We start from the raw sequence: 24,154 nt of genomic DNA, 5'->3' as shown, positions 1-24,154 counted from the left end.
TCCTGTATTTCTTTAAGGGAGTTATTCATGTCCTTCTTAAGTTCCTCTATCAGCATTGTGAGATATAAATTTAGGTCCAATTCTTGCTTTTCTGGTGTTTTGGGATATCCATGACTTTCTGCAGTATGAGTACTAGGTTCTGATGAAGCCAAGTCGTCTTGGTTTCTGTTGGTAGGATTCTTGTGTTTGCCTTTCACCATCTCTTGATTTTTGGTGTTAGATGTTCTTAGTGTCTCTGACTAGAGTTTGTCCTGTCCCTGCTACCCTGCGAGTCCCCTGCGACTCGTGGGGCCTGTGCCTCCCAGCTGGCTGCTCTGGTCTTAGACTAAACATTTGATTCACTAGTTCAGTCATGAAAATAATCCACATCAGCGTGCTAAAGACAGAGATGCCTATACTTGGCCACCTCCATAGCTGATCTCAAAAAGAACACAATTGGAACCCTGAAACACAGGGTGTAGCAAGAGACAAGCTTAGCATGGAGAAGGTTCACAGGACAGGAAGGTGCTAAAACACAGCATTCAGGAAACGCTATTCACATTGGCAAGTCACAAGTGTCTACTGAAAACTATGAGTTCTAGGCCAGCCAAGTTTATATAGTGAGATCCTGTCTGAAAAAGCTCCAAAACACACACAAACAAAAAGATACTAGGCAAAGGAATAAGCCAGAGATGCTCAAAGGTCAGAAGGATACAAAAGAATCTGGAGAGTGCTCTCAAAAGAAGTCATTTTGATGATACAATTAAATGACAAAATGTATTCCTAACTTTAAGGAATATAACTGTAAATTTACATGTAATGTGGATGGAAAGCAAACAGAGAAAGAGAGAGATGTTTTAATCAGTTGAGAGAGCAAAACTAAGAACTGCTGCAAAGCTCTACACAAGCCGCAAAGGAATAATACAGGATATCAGGCAGGGTAGAGCTCAGCACGGGGAACATCTATGTAGGGAGGAGTCTCTGGAGGCAGAACTAATACAATTGTTAAGAATTTGGGTACCCCTGGAGAGGCAAAAAAGGACAGAGGCCTGGGAGTGTCCAGTGTTTCTAAGAAAGAAATAAGCCCAGAGCTGGGCTAGGAACAAATGAAATTGCCAAAAGTCAGGGAAATCCCAGCCCCTCACACACAAGCTGTTCCTTCCTATGAAGCTCACCTTGCTTTCTGGATCACTGGCTTCAGCAACCTCATCTCTTGATACAAACTTATCTATACTGCTGTCGGAAGGCTGCCTGCTATGGCCCATTCTTTCTAACAAGTGTGCCTGTTGAAGAGCTTTAAAAATAGAAACCATAATTAAATGACAAGTCTAATCAAAATATGTATATATTTACATAGAGATAATATACAAGTACCAATTTAAATCAAAGTCTGATTATACCTAAACTGCCATTTTCAATTTGAATTGAAATTCAATTCAATGTGAACTGAATTGAAAATTAATGCCATTTTCAATTTAAAAAATAATGATACCAAAAGGTTTCTTTTTGAAATAAAGATTTTTAAAAAAGTGCTGGAGCCAGGAAGTTGTGGCGCACGCCTTTAATCCCAGCACTTAGGAGGCAGAGGCAGTTAGATTTCTGAGTTCGAGGCCAGCCTGGTGTACAGAGTGAGTTTTAGAACAGCCAGGGCTACACAGAGAAACCCTGTCTCAAAAAAACAAAAAAAAAAAAAGTCTTGCTGGGTAGTGGTGGTTCATGCCTTTAATCCCAGCATTTGGATGGCAGAGGCATGCAGATATCTCAAGTTTGAGGCCAGCTTGTTCTATAGAATAAGTTCCAGGATAGCTAAAGCTACACAGAGAAACTCCATCTGGAGAAACAAAAACAAAGGAAAAAAGATAAAGATGTCTAAGGCTGAAACATTTCCATTATATCATAAAGTGAGCATACCCAGAGAAGAGTCTCTGAAAACATCCGAGACTTCACCAGAAAGTACACCTGCAGCCTCCTCCTCTTCCTCTTCCTCTTCTTCCTCCTGTGGCTGTCCTATCTGCACGCCTAAATACTGGCTGTCGGCACCATCTAACACCTGGACAAATAAAGGGGGACTGTCAGGGGAAAGCCCTTCAACATGAAGGAAAAGCCACCAACAGAGCTGAGCACGTAGAATGCAAAGACCATGTTGAAACAGTGACACACGCAGAATGCAAAGGGCAATTACCTATTCAATGGCCATAGGTAAATGCATGTATTAAAGCAAAAAGCAAGAGCTCTTCACTACTATGTTAAGAAAAGCTTTGCTGTGCAATGTTACCGGGGCAAGGAGGTTATCTATACCAGGCCTGCACAAGATTGGGAAGTAACATTCTGGGAACAGGTTTGTGGAACCCTACTCCTTCCTAAGGATATATAAGTGGTTAATGATCGCTGAGGTAAACATACTCTTCAATGGTATAGATGTTTATAAGCTGCCCATGCCCTAGTGGGTAGCCCATAGCTTGTGTTTCTTTAAGTAGTGCCAAATAAACTAATTGGTTTGTCAAACTAGACCTAGGTGGAATCATTATTTTGGTCTGTCACTGGTATCCTATCTGTGGTAATCAGACATTTGTCTGTCTCCCCCAGGAAAAGGTCATACCAAGCTTTTATAGCTCTAGAAAACCTAAAGAAATTTCTATCTGTAAACATTTTTGATATTAAAGAAAAAACTCTTTAAAAAAGAAAACATAAGTCTGGAAAGAGAAGTGTTAAGTAGATCTGGGAGTAGTTAGGCAGAAAGATGAGGGGTAAGCCAAAATACATCCATGTAATTCTCAATGAGCTGATATTTTTAACACAATCTTGTCTTCATGAAAAAACTGTACAGTAAATTAGAAACAAAGACAAGGCTTCTGATGAGAATCTAACAATAGGTTATTTGCACTAAATTTATAAATACTTCATATGTCCAGACAGATTCTGTGGTAAAAAGTTGCTGGAAAGAACAGCAAGGTAACCAGTAAGAACTCAAGAATAGGACTGCAGCCTATAGCCAAAACTTCTTAGGGCATCTTTAACCTGTATGTGACCTAACAACCTCTTTTTTTGGTTTGGTTTGGTTTTGTTTAGTTTGGTTTGGTGTTTGGTTTCGTGTTTGGTTTGGGGTTTGGTATGGTTTGAGATAGGGTTTATCTGTGTACCATTGGCTGTCCAGGAACTCAGTTTGTAGACTAGGGTAGCCAGAAACTCAGAGACACAACTTGCTCTGCACACTGCCATGCTTCCCACTATGATGATAATGGACTGAACCTCTGAAACTGTAACTCAATTATATGTTTCCTTCTTAAGAGTTGCCTTGGTCATGGTGTCTCTTCACAACAATAAAACCTGAACTAAGACTCTGTGTGTGTGTGTGTGTGTGTGTGTGTGTCTGTGTCTGTGTGTTTGTGTGTGTGTGTGTGAGTTTGTGTATATGTCTGTGTGTGTGTGTCTGTGTATATGTGTGTGTGTGTGTATGTGAGTGCTGTAGGGGTGGTAACACAAGCGAACAGTGGGTGTATGCATATTTATAAGCATGGGTATGGAGGCAAGAGGTCAATGTCAAGTGTTTTCCTCATTTGTTCTCTATGATATTTTTGAGTCAAGGTCTCTCTCAGTGAACCTGGAGCTCACCCATTTGAGATAGACTAGCTAGCCAGCAAGTCCCTGTCTCTACCTTCCCAGAGCTGGGATTACAAAAGTGTGTGGTCACAAAGACCAGCTTTTGAGATAGTATGGAGGATCCAAATTTATACCTGTGTGGAACCAACTTACTGGAGCCATCTCCCCAGCTCTTGTGGACACAACACATATTTCATTTCTGACTTGAATTCAGTGTTTTGCATCCATTCCAGTATCTCATTTATATTTCAGAAATGCTGGATACAATATAAAATTTAGAAGCAAGCCAAAATATCCTACAATATTCTTAATAAAATATATTCTGGGCTGCGTGTGGTAGCTCACACCTTTAATCCCAGTACTTGGGAGGGAGATGCAGGTGGATCTCTTTTGAGTTCAACCAGCTTGGTCTACAAAAAAGGTTGAGGACACCCAGGGCTATTAACAAAGAAACCCTGTCTCAAAAAGACCCATGTATAGGCTCTATATAGAATATATATAGTTTATATATTGTGTAATGTATATATTCTATATAGAATATTATATTCTATGGTACATATATATCAATATTTTTCATATTCTACAGTAGCTAAACATTTAATTATATACACTTAAACTTGGATGTAAAAACTAGTCTACTTTTAGGTGTATAGCCAAAAGAATTGAAAACAGAGTCTTAGAGATATTTTGTAGGCCCATGTTCACAGTGACATTATTCGTAATTGTTAGAATGGGAGGGTAACCCACATGTTTAGTAATAGATGAGAGGATAAGTAAAATGTAGTCTATCCATGTAATGGGGCCCTTAAAAAAAATGAAAATTCTCACACATGCTACATTGAAGGCATTATGTTAAGTAAGCCAGTCATAGAAAGATAAATACTTCTGATAAACATACTGCATGAAGGACCTACAGTCATCAAACTTGTACTACAAAAACCAGACCACTGCTTTCCAGAGGAGGGCACAAGCCTTTACAGAAGGCAGGGCTTCAGAAGACGAAGACTTAATGGAGGTGTGTGGTGGTGATGAGTATACCATTGAACTGTAGGTATGAGCTATGAGATAATTTTATTGTTATTTTCTACACTAAGAAGAGAAAGAGGAAGAGGAGAAAAAAATGCCTATTGAAAATGTAGGCCAAGTGTGGTTCATGCCCACACCTCCCAACAGTCCAAAGCTAAAGCAGGCAGATCTCAATTTAAGGTCAGCCTGGGCTAGGACCTGTTTCAGAAATATAAAACAAAAACAAATGACAAGCAAGTTTAAAAAAAACCAACCAAACAAAAAATACCCCACAATTCAGCACACACTTGCACCCAACTTTCTGATTATACAATCTTTGAGGTAATTCCTATCCATGAACTCAGACATCACAGAGGCAGAAATATGCGCACATTACTTTAAAACACATCGAGAGGTCAAAAAGTTCTAAAAATAGTACAGAGTATTAATATCACCACCCACATTAAGACCACAGACACTTTCAATAGCAAGCTCCTTAAAAAATTGAAAGTAGTTATTCAAACAGGCCTAATCAGGTATTAAAAATATGTCATGTGTACAAGGTGCATATAATTAACCTCACTTTAATCTCCCATGGCTCAATACAAAAGATACTAGGCAATTTTTCCGTGAAGGCATCCAACAAGGTCAAGATCTTTGTTAACCATCTGAGCTGGGGGCCTCTTACTATTTATTATGTGTAGTAATATAGAAAAATGAGCAGGAGGGTCCAAGTGTGGGCATACAAGAATAAGCTCAGAAGACAAAAGAACCAGGGTGCTCTCTGCCTACTCACAATTTCAGAACTGTCAGAAGGAGTCACAGCTGAATCAGGTCCTTCAGTGGTGGTCTGAGAACTGTCACTGATGGGTGAGGAAGCCTGGGTCCCATCATTCAGGTCCATGGCAGGGTCAGATGGGACAGCACTGAACTGGCTGGAGCTGTGGCTCAAGATGTCCTCCTCATCCCCATCAGTAGCAGCACTGGTCAGGTCACAGCCAGACAAATCCACAGAGTCTGCTTGAAGTGTGTGCTGGGATCGAGGCTGCTCAGTGATGATGTCGTGACCAACAGAACTAGGAGTGGAAACACCTGAAGAAGCAGTGAGCTCTCCACCAATCTCACTCTTCACAGAGGCTAGAGACACAGAGAAACTCAGTTGTCAAATGGCCAGAGGAAACAATAGCTAAGGACTCAAATTGTGCAAAATGACAAAAAGTTTACTGTATTGAATGTTTTAACTACTAAACAGTAGTTATACGGGAGCATAGCGAAGAAAAAGTCAGCCAGCACAGTTCAGCTGGCTGAACAAGCAAATTCTTCATGGCTGTGAATATTTTCAATGTGTTCTATCACAAAACCAAAGTTGAAGCTTTTAATGCATGCCTAAAGCCACACATAGAATGTGTGTAACTCAGAAGCAACTAGGGCAGGGACCCAAGCAGACTCCTAGGAACTCTAAATAAACAACAGAACACTAGTGAATGTGCACCCTTTAGGATGGGCTTGCTTTATTCCATGTCCTGTTCGTCTCCACTCCAATCTTAGCCTCCTCTAGGATAAACACACTCCATCTTTTCCTAGTTTAATTTTGAAATTCTCTCTTACAAACACTATGTGAGATCAAAATCACTTCAGTGCCATTCTATAATAGTAAAATCCAACATGTAACATTTATTCATCCTTAAATGTTTGGAAGAACTTGCAAAAAAAAAAAAAGTGGTTGATTTATATTGGCGGAAATGAAAGGTGCTGATGGTTGGGAAAGGTGAGAATGTACCAATAAAAGCGAGCTTTCAGAATGCTAACAGGATGGTTTGTTTTATAAAATAAAACATTAAATATAAAACCAGGATCACTTCAGAACCGTGAACAAGGTGTGAGCAGTGGCCCCTGATGAAGGCACTTGGTCACAGGCACCTGAGTGGTACACTAGTCTAGGCAGCCCAGCATTTCTGTTCCATTGATTTGTCTATCTCGTAAGCAGGGGGAAGTCCATTCGAATTATTCAGGCTTTCCTTCCCAAGAATCTTTGTCTTATTGTTATTTACCTAACAGTAAACATAACCAAAGCTGTTGACATTTTAACTCATGAGACAACTCCATCTATCATCCACTACCAAAAGATATGCTCAAGAATAATAAATCAATTTTTAAATAACCTAAAACAAGAAAAGTGCATGCCAAATACATTTAGAATGAAAATTATAAAAGCAGCTGAGCTATAAAAGCCACCCGCAATGCTGCATGCAGACTGAGGTGCTTGAAGGGGCACGAAGTGGCAGATAAATAACTAGAGGCCGACACTGGCAGCTCATGGCCCATGACAATGAGTACCTGCAAAGGCTGAGCTGCTGACCTCTGACCTGGACTCCGAGTCGTCATCCAAGGCTTCTTCCTCTCCTAAGAGCACTTTGCCTGAGGAAATAATACAGCAATATACCTTTCTAATTTTGCTAAAAATGTTTTTTTTTTTTTTTTTTTTTTTTTTAGCTCAAATAAATAGTCAGGCATGATGGTGCACACTTTTACTCCCAGCACCAATCTCTATGAGTTTGAGGTCAGCCACATCTACGCAGTGAGTTTTAGTCCAAACCAAAGCTACACAGTGACTCTCTATTTCAAAAAACAAAAATCAAATTAAGCATACATTCTGAATTGAAAATCACAGGCATATTTAATTTACCATAATACAATTTATCCATCATGTATTAAATATTACAATGTTAAAGGATGGAAAAAAAGAGTAGCTTTTAGAATACTGTAAAACTAATAAGAGGCAGAAGGAGTTACTATTGAACTATACCACAAAATAACTTTTTATTGATTTAGATTACTATTGTAGTTAAATAATTTACTATCACTTAATAAATGAATGAGTAGCTTGTGGCTGAAAAGGTCCAATTCTATCAATCAGGCCTTGTTATATCCATGTTCTATTGGAATATCCATGGCAAATACAAAGTTGTATATCAAACTCTTACATATAAATAAGTCACTTTCATTTTATTATCTTTTTATTGTCTACTCTATAGCTAAAAATCTGAAAAGAAAATATTTTCTAGTAAGAATTTTTAAATGTAAACTACCTTATAGTTTATATTTAAAGTTATATTAGGAAGAAAAATCAGATTTAATCTCTTTAGAGTTACATTACATATAAGCATTATTAAGTGATATCAAATTACACTTTGATCTTGTCAGCTTGATTGAAAGAAGATATACTTAGGGAATTTTCAGAGAGGTTTAACTAAGAGGGAAGACTGCTTGGTGTGGGTAGCACTGTTTACATGTTGAAATAAAAAAAAATTAAGAGGAAACCCACCAACACAGGTATAACCACCTGCCTTCTGGTTGATGCTCAAACAAACCTGCCCCGCTGTGTTGGACCAAGACCTCTAAAACAGTGGCCAAAATAAGTCTTTTCCTTGAAGTTGTTCATCTCATGTATGCTCTCATACAGAGAAAAACTAAAACAGAAACTAACTATCTAGCTATTAGCTTCTAATGTTACTCTTCTTCAAGTAATAAGAGCTGTGATACTTTCCATGACATTAAAGGCATAAGCTAATTTGCAAAGAGAATACAAATCTATGTGAAATCAACACAGCAACTAGACATAAATACAAACAGCCTTTTATTAACAAAACGTGGTTTAAAAAATCAAATAAAACTCAAGAACAGTGAATTTGAATCTTAATGAAGCACTTTCTACCTTCCAAGTCAGTGGTTGATTATGTTCTGGAAAAAGTTCCCCTGGGGAAGATTTCATGAAGACTAAAAAAGGAGGGCTGCCAATAGAGAAGAGACTCCTGGCCCCCTCTGAGCTTTGCAGAAGCCTATGTGGTCCACAACCTTGTTTTTATCTGTCTTATATCTGGCAGATTACACTTGTCTTAGGGCTTCTATGGCTGTGATGAAACTCCATGACCAAAAGTAACGGAAAAACTGAGGGGAATTGAGGAAGGGACCTGGAGGCAGAGACCTTAGAGAAATGCTCTTACTGGCTTGCTCAGTTGGCTTATAGCACCCAGAACCAATAGCCCAGGAGTGCCAATGTCCAGAGTAAGCTGGGCCTTTCTATATCATCAATCAAGAAAATGCATCACAGGTTTGTTCACAGACCTGTCTAATGAGGACATTTTTTCAACTAAGGTTCCTACTTTCAAAATGACTCTACCTTGTATCAAGGTGACATAAACTAGCCAGCACAACACTTGAAAAAAGGAATCTTCATTATAAGAAAAAAAGTTTTAAAATCACCAGTCTAAATAAAAAATCATCAGGAGATTCAGGAAATAGTAGAGATGAGAACTCATCTCAATAATATCACCTTTGTCCCCATCTCTGGATAACGTGACTGTGGAATAAATTATCAGAGCGATTTTACCAAGTACCCACTGATCTCTCCTAGATCAAGAATAGAGATTAATATTTCTTAGAATTCTTCTCTCCTTTAAACATTTGCAATGCTTTCTAAAATCAGTATTTCTTATAGCAATGGATCAAACATTCGGCTTTCTTTTGAAGAGGCAAGGTCTTCCCAGTTGCCCAAAAGACTTCTGTCTCAGCCTCCAGGTAACATCTAGCTCTCAAACTCTTCAAGTAAATGTTCTCTTAATTCAATGGAGACAAGAATATTATTCCTGGGAAGAACTTACTCAAAAATGAGGTGTACTGTCATCCCAGCAGGTGGGAAGTACAGGCAGAGATACTGAGTTTAAAAAAAAAGGAAAAACACACAAACTCTCATTTAATATAGCAAATAATACCGTGCTTTAAGTTTTAAATGCTCAAATCATGACACAGAAAACAAATTCATCTTTTAAGATTTTAAAATAGCTGGGCAGTGGTGGTGCATGCCTTTAATCCCAGCACTTGGGAGGCAGAGGCAGGCGGATTTCTGAGTTCAAGGCCAGTCTGGTCTACAGAGTGAGTTCCAGGACAGCCAGGGATACACAGAGAAACCCTGTCTCAAAAACAACAACAACAAAAAAAAAGATTTTAAAAATAAAGATGATAGCAATTCTTTTCCATGGAAATTCATAATGTAAAATGAAATTGCAGCTGCAGCAAAGTGACCAAGCATATGAAACTATCAGGTCATATCAGAAACTCTGGAATAAAAATAGGTCAGAAAACACATATGCAAGAGGTTAAATATAGTTGAAAATTGATAACTAGACATGAACAAAATGAAGAACCAAACAAAATTAACTATTTAATATACCTAATAATAAAATTCATTAAGAAGGGAAATTAGAGTTGGAGAGAACACTGGTTGCTCTTCCAGAGGTCCTGAGTTCAATTCCTAGTAACCACAAAGTGGTTGACAGCCATCTGTAATGAGAATCCCATGCCCGCTTCTGGTGTGTCTGAAGACAGCTACAGTGTACTCATATAAATAAAACAAATAAATAAATGTTAAAAAAAAAAAAAAAGTTACTTTTCTAAAGTATAGTGGTCACTCTCTAAAATGGTGCTGAGCCCAGCTGCATCTTTAAGATTTCAACAGAAACCAGCCAGACCCAGCAGTTTATATACCATTCTTCTTCAGCAGTCACAAGACAGGGAAACAGCTGCAAGAGTCTATAGTCAGCAAGTTTAAAATATTTGTTCTCTGGTCCCTTATAGAAAGTTTGCTGACCATTGACCTCAAACATTAGAAATTATGATAAACAACTGTGATATAAATAATTTTTAAACAGCAGAAAATGTCAGGTTCTAGCAGTATTCATACACTTAGTCTCCTGAGAGGAGATATAAGCAGAACTTAACGCATTACTCAAACACAGAAACAGCAGTTCGACTCAATACAAGACTCAGATTTTGAGATAATCACCTTTTTGCTTTCTTGAGAGAACAGGGCTGCATGAGGAACCCCCTCCAGCTGTAAATCACAGAACATAACAGAAGAAAGTAAGGTTACAAGCTGCTAAAATTTGCAAGAAATTAAAAAATCCTCAAAAAGCTTGACTCAAATCCTAAAACAGGGGGAATGTGGACATATTTCCATAGGACATGTTTAAACACCACAGTGTTACACTTTAAAGGTAAAAATTACACTCGTGTTCAAATACACAGTTTTAAAGATATGACTAAAATGTCAAAAAAAAAAAACCTCATAAATTATACTTTAAAAGCCAAATTAAAACTATAAGATCTCGCTGGGCGGTGGTGGCACACGCCTTTAATCCCAGCACTTGGGAGGCAGAGGCAGGTGGATTTCTGAGTTCGAGGCCAGCCTGGTCTACAGAGTGAGTTCCAGGACAGCCAGAGCTATACAGAAAAACCTTGTCTTGAAAAATAAAAAAATAAAAAAATAAAAAATAAAAAAAACCCATATATATATAAACTATAAGATCTCACATTATTTGGACAACCAGATGCCAGACATAAGCTTTCATTGGAAACAGTTACTAGGGTGTATGACATGCTTCCCACAAAAGTAAAGATTCTTTAATGAAAAAGACAGCAGAAAAACATTTTTTGCTCACAGTCCAGGCAAACAAGGCCACAATAATATCCCAATTAAATAATTTAATAATATCCCAAGCAGACTGGATCAGCAGATTTTGTCAAAGCCTGCTAAATGCCAGGTCACTTCTAAAGGCTGGCATGCCCAGATTCCTATCTTTACCATCATCCAAGACTAGCTCATGTCAGACAGGGCAGGCTGCCAATGCCTAATCTATGGCTCAAACTCTTTGAGCATCAAGAAAAACAGAGACCAGGTTAAGGAGGTATCTTTGAGGACCAGGAATGGAAAGGGTTCTCTAAAGTCAGGATCCAAGTAGAAAAAGAACACTAAATTCCCCAAAAAGACATAAAAATCTATTCATCCCTAACAACCAAACATGAGAGTCCTAGATATTGTCTAATATTTCTATTTCACTACATCTGAAATGGAGGTGACAAGCCAGAAAGTCAGGAGACCAAGCTTTAAAGGTGTGGCCTCATTCTGTCATCTAGCTTTTTCTAAACTGTGTATTTATTTGCAAAAGCAGAAACATGCCTACCCTGTAAGCTTGGGCAAGGAACTGAGGCATGGATAGCTCAGTGCAGCACAGCCCCATAAAGCATGCCTTAATGCACAATGGTTAGAAGACCTTGCTGAGAACGCACCTAAAAGTTCCACAATGCTCCCGCTGCGGCCTCGGCCCCGAGCCTCCTCTTGAACCAGAGTGAGCTGCCCAAGACCTCCTGGTGTGGTCAGTGCTTGCAGTAGCTCAGGTGGAGGAGTACGGAAGAGTTGCTGCAGGAGCTCCAATGCCCCTGTCACTACATTGTGGTCTTGGTGTTGTGTGTGATGCAAAGTCAGTTCATAAACCTAGGAGCAGAAACACAGGTCTTCAGTCATGTTTAAAATGCATCCCTGGGCTGGAGAGCTGGCTCAGCGGTTAAGAGCATTGGCTGCTCTTCCAGAGGTTCTTAGTTCAATTCCCAGCAAACACATGGTGGCTCACAACCATCTACAATGGGATCTGATGCCCTCTTCTGGCACAGAAGTGTGCATGCAGACAGAGCAGGTACATAAAATAAATAAATCTTACAATGTTTAACAACAAAATTAATGAATACATAAGCATCCCAGATTTCACTTTTGTTTTCACTGGCCTTTGTCAGCAAAATTGTGCCTTAATTTTTCCCTGTAAAGGCCTGTTACTTCTAGGTAGGGTCGTTATTGTCTATGCTATTTCCTGAATTCCCATGATTTTTTTTTAATTTATATTAACTCCTTTGAAATACATAGAGTATTTCCTGTAGAACACCAGTAAGCAAACTCAGGATCTTCATTTCCAAAAACTGATGAATAGAAAAGAAAAGAATCCCAATGGACACTGCTGTGGAGGCAAGTGGGGACACCTAACCATCAGAGATACAGCTTGGAGTGCCAGGAGGAATAGCCACAAATGTTAAGGATGTCAGTCAAAATTTTTAGTGTTTTTAATATTATACTATACTATAGAAACAATGAGTTTGTTAGTTTTTTTCTTTAAAGTTACCAGGGAAAAAAAGCCCACAAGTTTAAATCATGATTTCAGATAACACATAATTTTGCAATATAAATATATCTTGGACAATTTCAACCATACTTATAAAATCACTATATAAAATTAATGCTTCACAGGCACTCTATATTTTTACATTGCAAAGTTTGTAAACCCTAGCATTAGTTGGTAAGATAAAAACAAAAAATAAACAAATGCAGGCCATAGAGAGATGGCTCAGCAGTTAAAAGCATTGGCTACTTTTGCAAAGGACCACAGATCAATTCCCAGCACCCACATGGCAGTTTAAAACTGTCTGTAAATCAAGTTCCAGTAGATCCAACTCCCTCAAAGAGACATATATGCAGGTCAAACACCAATGTATAATTAAAAAAAAAAAAGCATACATTTTCTTTTCTGAAGGTTGGTGTAGAATAAAAACTAAAGAGTGAAAGCCTCCCAAGAAGTTGCCTTGAGACTTAGCTTTATTTAGCTTTCTCATGCAAGCAGTATGCATATGCATACCCTACATCCTGACTGGCCAACTGCTAGCCACAGCCACATCTGCCTTTATACTTGCTTTCTGTTCTCCATTTTGGCTTTTTTGAGATCTAGTCTCATCATGTAGCTACAGATAGCTTGGAGTTCCTGCATAGGCCAGGCATTTGCTGAACTTGTACTTTTCTCTTGACATCCCAAGCACTGAGGTCATAGACATACAATGCTGTACCTTGATTCTGTGGATGAAGTCTCACTGGAATATGGCCACATTTATGGGCCATTTGAGGCTTTCAAACTACAACACTGAAGTATTCAAACTACAATATTTCAGTGAAGACAGCTGGACATGCAAAGCTTAACACAAAACTCTCTGGCCCTTTGTGGAAAACATGTGTGGTCCCTGTTCTAGGCAAACAACTCATACCTGGTCTATGGAGACATCTCGTGACTCTTCAGGAGCAAGGGTAGCACACCATCACCCAGCTCACTTCTCTCTGTCCAAACACTTCTAGAAACGTGCTGCCTCCAAGGAGCACATGCCCCACACTTACCACTATTCACCCTCACCTGGACAAGCTGCTCTGCAGAAGGAGACACTTCCATTTCTTTCCGTGTCACCCCAAAGCTGCCTTTTAGACTTGTGTCCTTGACTTGCTGCTGGAGCAAGGGAACTAGACACCTTAATGTGAGCAACACTCCGAGGATCAGAAGAGTGGGGTGTTCTTCCTCCATGGGAACCAACAGACCTGCAAAGGAAACCAAAGGGGCTCAACAGCCAGTCCATTGCTCAGAGACCCACAATTCACGCTGGTGCAAAAGGGAGACCTACAGGAGTGCCCTGCTATAAGCCTAGCAATAAAAGGGAATGGTGACATAAGTAAGACTGAGAAACACAGGCTCTGTATACCTAGATCAGGAGCAGCTTTGCAGCATAAAACATATCCTTAGCTTGGCAGGACCTTATTGAGGGTGGAAATGTATGTGGAATTCAGATAGTTGTATCAAATGTCCACATGCTCACTCCAGCAAGATTTGCTCATGTTGATTCTGACAGGAGAGGGCGGGGAGGAGAATGTCAGTTTCCCCACAGCATGCTGAAACATATCCTCAGGCCTCTGATACAGAAGGACAGGAAGGTGGATGAGGTTATGTACCAGCTGGGTGTCCTAGGGACACAGCTGCAGCTGAAAAGTCTCGGAGACCACTTATGGGCTTGAAGCATCCCTTGCAGAATTCACATTTAGCAGTCAGCAGCTGCAAATCGTCTAGTCCTGATGCCAAGGGCTAGTGTAGTTTAAAAGATTGAGCATTTGCTAAGAATGGTCCAGCAGGCCCTTTCTCTCTTACCTAGGAGCACATTCAGGAGCCAGTTGTAGAAGTACTGTGTCCTCCGAGAATGTTGGCAGATGCTCACGGCTGAGCCTGCTGCTGTCCGCCGCACAGTGGGAGAGCTTGACTTCAGATTTGCTATGAAAGCTTTCAAAAGAACCTGAGAACAAACAAAACCAAAAAGATGAAAACTGAAGCTCCTGTGGAGCTTACGACATATTTTACAGAATTCCAAATCTTGTAGGATATAAACTGTGACAAGCTGACATATTTTTCATAGATGGAACAAAAAAATACCAAATTTTCATTAGTCACCAAGTATTCATTAGCAGTATATTTACTTCCTTATTAATTGCATCAGGAAGGCTGTGTGATAGGTCAAATGGTAAAGGAATTTGTAGCCAAGGTTGATGGCCTAAGTTCAATCCCCAGAACCCACATGGATAAGAAATGCATATACACTTGCATATACACGAGCACGTGTGGGGACACATGGACACGGACACGGACACGGACACACATTGCTCACTGTGAGTGACAGTCTCAGTGTCTATAAGCTATTCATGGTATTCAAGAACAGAGGTAGTAATAGCACTATATAAAATAAAGTTTTAAAAAAAACTTGACAATAATAAGGAAAAAGCCCTAGACAAATACAGTGATAATCTGGCCTAAGAATTTCCTGCAGAAGTGCTGCTGCTATACTAAAACATCCTCTCTAGACTAGTGCCTCAGTGAATGGAAGGCTGCAATTTTATAGGTATGACAGTACACCACGAATCACCTTCTGAATCACCTTCTAAGAAATCACAGATAAGATATTCCAAGTAACCTCCAGAATAAGCCCATAATGCTCTTCTTGACCCCTCCACCTTCTCCTTTCATTTATTTAACCTTGTTTCTCTTGTTTTTCTCTCATTTGCATATGTCCTTCCTTTATCTCATTCACTTACTATTTCCACACTTAGCCTAAATAACTGTTAACTTCATAACACATTCCATAGTAGAACTGCCATTGTCAATTTCATGGCCACTGGTGATACATTCATTGGTGGCTGCAATTGATTTTAAGTATGTCTCTATATCTTGTAAGGCTTGCTGATGATGAAATAGTGTGCGTGTGCATGCACATGCACACACACACATCACAAATACAACCAGAAGTGATATTCAGAGCAACAGATGTGCTAATAGCAATAAACACACACATAAGAATTGTGAAAAGGGAGACTCAGCTTTACTCCTTCCTGTGGACCCTCTCAGCCCTCCCTTCTAGCACTTCTCCCTTCCTTCACATCAGCCTGCTTACCTAGAAACACTTTATGTGGGACCCCCCCTGTGACCACACCAGGCTGAGACTCAGGTAGGCAATTTTCATTCTACTTCCTGTCTTCCATCTCTCCTATCTCATCCCTAGCCCTGTGGCAGCCTGCTTGCAAGTATCCTCCTGCTCTGACTCCATTCTATGGAGATTCCACTACTACATAAGACTCAGAACCCCCAGCTCTTCAATCCCCATCTTTCCCGAAACACTTTGTCCACTGAAGCCTCCTTACAGGAGTCCCTCTTTATACAACAGATCTAATGTGGGGCAGTGGGCTGTTCTGACAGAGTCCAGTAGAGCAGCCACCTGAGAACCCCGGAGACCTACTGAGCAAAGTAAATTTGTTCACAAGGGACAGTACGAGTTCGGTGATAACTACTGAGACCAATGGCTCAGATTTGAGCCCAGACCCCTCACAGCTGCCCCTGCAAGAGATGTGTGCTCTATCAAGAAGACAATCCCTCAAGCTCCCAGCATTCTAGCTGGACCCTACACAGTCATCTGACCACAAGCCAGACATGCCATGCCCCATACAATAAAAGGGGTGGTTTGCCCCCTCTTTACTCTATTACTCTTCTCTTCCTCTCACTCTCTTGCTCTCTTACTCTTCTCTTCTTACTCTTGCACTCTTGCTCTTTACTCTCTTACTCTTACTTCTTCTCTCTCTTGCTCTCTCTCCTCTCTGCTCTTTGTTCTCTTCTCTTGCTTTCCTCCTCTCCTTTTTTCTCTCTTCTTCCTCTCCTTTCCTTCCCTTTACTTAACCAGCATATTCTATCCTTCCTACAATAAAATAACTCATTTATACATTGCCTCCTTTTTAACTAATGCGCCACCGTGCAGCAAACAGGTCAGCCCCAGGGGAGAGAGAGAGACCTGGGCCTCAGCAGCAGGCTCCCTGCCACCAGGGAGAGAAAGAGAGAGCCTCAGGCAGGCCTCAGCCCAGGCCTCACCCCCCTCCACCACCACCACCACTTTTGGAATGACAATCTGGTGTAGACAGGATCCTCCAGTTCTGTACTACAAAACAAAACAAACATTCAATTATCCAGGAAAAAATGATCTCCATACCAAAGGAATTTTTAGGAATGCCAAATCCCAACTACTTCCTGTTCACTCCTTTGGGGAGGAAACCTAGACAGAAAGACATCAGCCAGAAAGAGGTAAAGGAACCTCCAGGATGACACAACTCAGGAATCAAAGGCCATATTAAGCAGGATGTGGGATGATAACGGCCAGAGGAAATAGACCATCTATTGAGCAATCTAATGAGTAAGAAATGGCACTGTTATCTGAGACTTCAGAAACAACCAATAATTGTTTGGTTTAGAAAACAAAAAGGTGTTCAAAATCATATATAAGCAGCTTTCACTATTGACTTAGGCATATTAAAGTACATACTCAATACAGACAGGACTATTGTAAAAAATACAAGAGTTAGAGCCAAATTTACTTCTTCTACAATTAAAAAAAATGTAAAATTTAAAAATCCAAATCTAGGAAAGTAAGCATTATTGTGGTTGCCTCTAACATAGAATCAAGATAAGTAGGACAGGGTGGCACTCATTGTTTCTGGAGCCCAGCAATGATACATGGGCAAAGGAATGACTAGACTTCTTAAATGTTAAACGTTCATGAAGGAAGTAGTTAGTAACTATGAAAAAAAAAAAAGAGGGGGTACCTGGTGAGATGGCTCAGCGGGTAAAAGCATTGACTGCTCTTCCGAAGGTCCTGAGTTCAAATCCCAGCAACCCATGGTGGCTCACATTCACCCAATCACATAATGAGATCTGACGCACTCTTCTGGTACATCTGAAGACAGCTACAGTGTATATATTTATAATAATTAATAAATCTTTGGGCCTGAGTGAGTGGGGCTGACTGGATTCAACTCCCAACAACTACACGAAGGCTCACAACTATTTGTACATCTATAGTATACTCATACACATAAAATAAATAAATAAATCTTAAAAAAAAAAAAAGGGGGAAAGTGTTTCCTTACTCAAATGGCATCTATATAATGGAAAGATCCAGACCCAACCACTATATGTGTGTGTACTTGTCTCTGGGCTCTGACAGCAGTTATCACAGACTCCTGACAGTATTACACTGCTCACTTCTGCACATTAGGAGCTCCCACCACTCCAAGGACAGAGGAGTAACAATGACAGCAGCAGCAGCTCCAACAACAATCAGGACAACTGAGTTACACTAACCTCCCTAGATAAATCATTTCCCTTCCTCGTTCCAAACTTTATGAAATCATCTTTTTTTATATACTTTAATGTATTTTAATAGCAAACTTACAGGAACAGCACAGAAGACAGACAACATTAAAAACATGTACTTGCATGTAGGACAACTCAGTTAGAAAAGTATAGTGAATAGATGGAATCTACTGTATGATAAAAATGCTACAAACACCATTTAGTTGCCATCAATAAGAAATTTACTTATTTTAAAAAAATTGAAATGCTGGCATTGTCCAGAAAATATTAACAGGTTTATTTATAATTGTTATAAAGTCGAACTGTTGAAATGTGTTCACTGAAACATTTTGCTTGCATTAATGCTTTACATCTTGCATTTATATTAAAAATTCACACACAAATGAATGTAGAGAAACCGTCTTTTTAAGCATCACATTAATATTAACAGGAAAACTACTGTAGCTCAGAGAAAAACAACATGTAAAGTTAAAAAACACTTATGAACCCAGCTCTGAAGGGGCAAACACAAGAGAATCACTTGGGCTTCATAGTTTCTAGTCTAGACAAAAAAAAAAAAAAAGGAACACACCTGAGAGCAGAGTTGAGACCACCACTTCTGCTCAAACTCCCGGCCCAACAACGACCCACCCAGAGCCATTAGGACACAAGAACCAATCAATAGCCAGGGACAGGATCCTTCTGGTTTATATCTGCACCCCTGAGCTGACCCTGTGCCACAGCTCTCCATACCCAAATTCCTCCTACAGAGAATTGGGTCTCCCAGGAGTGCTGAAACACAGGCTTAGAGGGACAAGCCACAGTCAGAGACAGCAAGACCTTCTAACACCACAGATAACCAAATGGCAACAGGAAAGGGCAAGAACATAAGCAACAGAAACCAAGGCTTCTTGGCATCACCAGAACCCAGTTCTCCCACCACAGAGAGCCTTGGATACCCCAACACAACTGAAAAGCAAGACTCTGATTTAAAAATCACATCTCATGATGATGATAGAGGACTTTAAGAAGGAGGTAAGTAACTCTCTTAAAGAAATATAAGAGAACACAGGAAAACAGGTAGAAGCCCTTAAAGATTAAACACAAAAATCCCTTAAAGAATTACAGAAAACACAAACAAACAGATGAAGGAATTGAACAAAACCATCCAGGATCTAAAAATGGAAATAGAAACAATAAAGAAATCACAAAGGGAGACAACCCTGGAGTTCAAAAACCTAGGAAAGAGATCAGGAGTCATAGACAAAAGCATCACCGACAGGATACAAGAGATAGAAGAGAGAATCTCAGGTGCAGAAGACATCATAGAAAACAATGACACAACAGTCAAAGAAAATGTAAAAAGCAAAAGTTCCTAACCCAAAACATCCAGAAAATCCAGGACACAATGAGAAGACCAAACGTAAGGATAATAGGTATAGATGAGAGTGAAAAGTCCCAACTTAAAGAGCCAGTAAATATCTTCAACAAAATTATAAAAGAAAACTTCCCTAACCTAAAGAAAGAGATGCCCATGAACATACAAGAAGCCTACAGAACTCCAAATAGATTGGACCAGAAAAGAAATTCCTCCCATCACATAATAGTCAAAATACCAAATGCACAAAACAAAGAATATTAAAAGCAGTAAGGAAAAAGGTCAAATAACATATAAAAGCAAACCTATCAGAATTACACCAGACTTCTCACCAGAGACTATGAAAGCTAGAAGATCCTGGGCAGATGTCATACAGACCCTAAGAGAACACAAATGCCAGCCCAGGTGTCTATACCCAGCAAAACTCTCAATTGCAATAGATGGAGAAACCAAGAAATTCCATGGCAAAACCAAATTTACATGATATCTCTCCACAAATCCAGCCCTACAAAGGATAATAGATGGAAACTCCAACACAAGGAGGAAAACTATACCCTAGAAAAAGCAAGAAAGTAATCTTTCAAGAAATCCAAAAGAAGATAGTCACACAAACAAAATTCCATATTTAACAACAAAAATAACAGGAACCAACAATCACTATTCCTTAATATCTCTTAACCTCAATGGACTCAATTCCCATTTAGTCTCAATAAAAAGACATAGACTAACAGACTGGATACAGAAACAGGACCCAACATTTTGTTGCATACAAGAAACCCACCTCAGTGTCAAAGGCAGATACTACCTCAGAGTAAAAGGCTGGAAAACAATTTTCCAAGCAAATGGTCCCAAGAAACAAGCTGGAGTAGCCATTCTAATATCAAATAAAATCAACTTTCAACCAAAAATTATCAAAAAAGATAAGGAAGGACACTTCATACTCACCAAAGGAAAAATCTACCAAGACGAACTTTCAATTCTGAACATCTATGCTATTTCACGAAATTTGAAAGCAAATGGATGGATCTAGAAAATATCATCCTAAGTGAGGTAACTCAGTCATCAAAGAGCACACAGGGCATGTACTCACTGATAAGTGGATATTAGGCAAAGAGCGTGGAATACCCACAGTACAACTCACAGACTACATGAAGCTCAAGATGAAGGAAGACCAAAGAATGGATGCTTTACTTCTTCTTAAAAGGCAGAACAATATAATCAAGGGAATTAGAGGGTTAGAGGGACTTGGGAGAAGGGCGAATGGGGGAGAGGGGCAGAATCGGTGTAGTGGCTATTCCTGGTTGTCAACTTGACTACATCTGAAATGAACTACAATCCAGAATTAGAAGGCTCACCTGTGGCCCTAATCTGGAGGCTGAGACACAAGTTTCCGACCTGAATCTTGGCATGGAGATCTTGAGGTATAGTGGCTATGAATCCCAGAGGATTAAGATAGAAAGATCTATGAGTTCAAGATCATCTGGGATTAAAGGTGTGGTGGCATAGTGGCTATGAATCCTAGAAGATTAAGACTGGAAGATCTACGAGTTCAAGCAAGGTTATCGGGGATTAAAGGTGTGGTGCCACACACCTTTAATCTAGGCCACAAGTTTTGCTGGAGACCTATATAAGGGCATTGGAAGAAGGAAGGCTCTCTCTGCTTCACCTGCTTGCCTTATGGGACTGAGCAACTGCTGGATCCTGGGACTTCCATTCACAGCTGCTGCCGGCCATTGTTGGGAGTTGATTGTTGGGAGTTGGACTACAGACTATAAGTCATCAATAAATTCCTTTACTACATAGAGACTACCATAAGTTCTGTGACTCTAGAGAACCCTGACTAAATACAATCAGGTATGGGAGGAGAAACACAGAGGGTCAGGAAATTGAACAGAGGTTTGTAGCAATTGAGGATGGGGAACTGGGGGTAGATACCAAAAAGTCCCAGATGCCAGGAAAGCAAGAGCCTCCCAGGACCCCACAGGGATGACATTAGCTGAAATAACCCACAAAGTGAGGGAGAACCTGTTGAGACCATAAGAAGAAGTAGGCATGCCCCCCTCACCCCCGCTTGAGGGATGGGGCCACCCACCCATCTCCAAATTATTCACCAAGAATTGCTACTGTCTGAAGGAAATACAAGGACAAAGAGTGGAACAGAGACTGAAGAAAGGGCCATCCAGAGACTGCCCCACCTGGGGATCCATCCCACATGCAGATACCAAACCCAGACACTACTGCTGATGCCAAGAAGTGCCTGCTGACAGGAGCCTGATACAGCTGTCTCCTGAGAGGCTCTGGCAGAACCAGACCAAAACAGATACAGAGGCTCACAGCCAACCATCGGACTGAGCACAGGGACCCCAATGGAGGAGTAAAAGGAAGGACTGAAGGAGCTGAAGGGGCCTTATCTGACTGACATCAATAGGAGGAGAGGCCCTTGGTTCTGTGAAGGTTTGATGCCCCAGTGTAGAGGAATGCTAGCGTGGTGAGGCAGGAGTGGGTGGGTAGGTGGGGGAGCACCCTTATAGAAGCAGGGTAAGGGGGGATAAGATAGGGGGCTTGCAAAGGGGAAACCAGGAAAAGGGATAACATTTGAAATGTAAACAAAAGTATGCTTCAGCTTCAGGGAAACTCAACCTCAAAAAGAACAGGCAGAGTGATAAAGAAGGGCACCTAGCACCTTCTTTTAGCCTCCATGCACATACAGGCTCATGCAGACAGACAGACAGACATACACACACACACACACACACACACACACACACGTGCATATGCACACACACTTACACAAATAAATAAACATCTGCCTTTGAGAAAAGGCAGATGCTGGAGAGTTGGCTCAGGGGTTAAGAGAACTGGCTGTTCCTCCAGAGGACCCAGATTCAGTCTGCAGCACCCATGTGGAAGCTCACAATCATCTACAACTTTAGTTCCAGGATATCCAACACTTTTCTGGCTTCTGAGAATACTAGGCACATACACAGTACATTGACAAAACTCTCATACATATAAAATAAATACTTTAAAAATAAAAACTTTTTCAAAAAGATAAAAACAAAGTCAAGAATCTTGCACTCCACAAATTATGTAATAAGCCTTGCTTTCTGGGCACTATAAACTAAATGGGAGTCCTGTTGGCTTTAGGGCACCCACACACACAAGGTCCATCAGCTCTTCTTCACTCTTTCATGTAAAGTCTCTTTCCTCAGCTGACCCATCCACTCTGGGGAAATGCCTTTGAATTTGCATCTATAAACTATCTCCCTTGACAATTTATCCCATGAAAGGAAAGCAGAAGTAAAAAGAAGCTCTTGAGATGTCTCTAAGAGAAGCCAACAAGACTCCAGAAGCAATCTCAAATGATTTTTTTCCCCAAAGCCCCATAAGACTCATGCCAAGATTCAACAACCATACCTTTATTTCATTGTCATTTGCGAAATTGCCAAAAGAAGCCATAATTTTAGGAACAGCTGCAGCCAAGGTCTCCTGAACTGATTCCTCAGGTCTTTTGCTTGTTCGGGTCAGGCATGGAAGAAGATTCACCAGGTAAGGCCTGTATGTGCAAGAAGAATACTCATCATTCTTCAGGTCTCCTCTGTTAAGAAACATAAGCTCATGGTTCCCTGTCAGGGAAAACCTAGTTTTATAGGTGAATAGGTCCTCAATGGAGACCACAATGCTCAACTACAAGTACAGGAGGCATAAATGCTGATGAAGTTCAACTTCATCAGCATTTCATCTCTCCCATGAGTTACAAAGAATATTAGGAAGTTAGGTGTGGGGACAAGCAAGATGGCTTTGTGGGTAAAGAAAGCACCTGTTGATAAGGGTGAAGACACAAGCTCTGGGACCCACATAAAGGAAGGACAGAATTAACTATAAGTTATCCTCACCCATAAGGCAAGGCACATAGACAAATAAAATATAATTTAAAAGGTTGGGTTTAAATATTATTTGCTGAGTTTTAGTATTAGCTTTTCTTTGAAGGTCTGATGGAATTCTGCACTAAAGGCAGACCTTGGGCGCAAGCTCCACAGCCAGTCCCACAACAACCAGAGGAAGCTCCACTCCCAGGCACTCTAACACGCCCAGAATCAGAGGTGAGGAGGACCCAACATCTATTCCAATACTAGGAGTAACGGAGACCAGCAAGACTTAGGCAAACAGGAACTCCACCAGCCCAGTGTCTCAGGATCCTTCCAGTCTGTCTGGGCTGGTGCCCTGAGCAGACCCTGGGCACAAACTCTGCAGCCAGTCCCAAAACACCTGGAGGAAACTTCAATCCCAGGTGCTCTAACAAGCCCAGAATCACAGGATCACAGAGACAGCTTGACTCTGAGGAGTTCTGACACAATCAGGATCACAGGAAGGACAGGCTCCAGTCAGATTTAGCAAGGGCAGGTAGCACTAGAGATAACCAGATGGGGGAGGGGAACAAGTGTAAGAAAATAAACAACACAAACCAAGGTTACTTAGCATCCTCAGAACCCAATTCTCCCACCATAGCAAGTCCTAGACACATCGTCACACTGGAAAAGCAAGATTCAGATCTAAAATCATTTATCATCATGATGATACAGGACTTTAAGAAAGACATAAATAGCACCCTCAAAGAAATACAGGAGAACACAGGTAAAGAGCTAGAAGCTCTTAAAGAAGAAACACAAAAATCCCTTAAAGAACTACAGGAAAACACAATCAAACAGGTGAAGGAAATGAGCAAAACCATCCAGAATCTAAAAATGGAAATGGAAACAATAAAGAAATCAGAATGAGATACAACCCTGGAGATACAAAAACTAGGAACAAAATCAGGAGTCATAGATGCAAGCATCAC

At 40.3% G+C, this 24,154-nt stretch overlaps 1 protein-coding gene across 2 annotated transcripts in view; it reads right to left on the bottom strand.

Annotated features, from left to right (window-relative positions):
• The window catches only part of Htt (huntingtin), a 149,963-nt gene that overhangs the window by 87,891 nt on the left and 37,918 nt on the right, over window positions 1–24,154 (bottom strand). For both annotated transcript variants that reach the window (XM_031341112.1, XM_031341113.1), the window contains exons 6-14: window positions 22,732–22,870; window positions 14,424–14,565; window positions 13,644–13,822; window positions 11,710–11,914; window positions 10,427–10,474; window positions 6,922–7,002; window positions 5,381–5,721; window positions 1,891–2,029; window positions 1,155–1,273 (exon numbers count right to left, since the gene is read on the bottom strand). In XM_031341112.1, the coding sequence (XP_031196972.1) occupies window positions 1,155–1,273; window positions 1,891–2,029; window positions 5,381–5,721; window positions 6,922–7,002; window positions 10,427–10,474; window positions 11,710–11,914; window positions 13,644–13,822; window positions 14,424–14,565; window positions 22,732–22,870 (1,393 nt within the window). The remainder of the gene's footprint in view (window positions 1–1,154; window positions 1,274–1,890; window positions 2,030–5,380; window positions 5,722–6,921; window positions 7,003–10,426; window positions 10,475–11,709; window positions 11,915–13,643; window positions 13,823–14,423; window positions 14,566–22,731; window positions 22,871–24,154) is intronic.

The sequence above is a fragment of the Mastomys coucha genome, unplaced genomic scaffold (assembly GCF_008632895.1).
Source record: "Mastomys coucha isolate ucsf_1 unplaced genomic scaffold, UCSF_Mcou_1 pScaffold22, whole genome shotgun sequence".
NCBI lineage: Eukaryota > Metazoa > Chordata > Mammalia > Rodentia > Muridae > Mastomys > Mastomys coucha.
The sequence above is the reverse complement of the archived record's forward strand: the minus strand, read 5'-3'. Positions and strand labels throughout refer to the sequence as shown.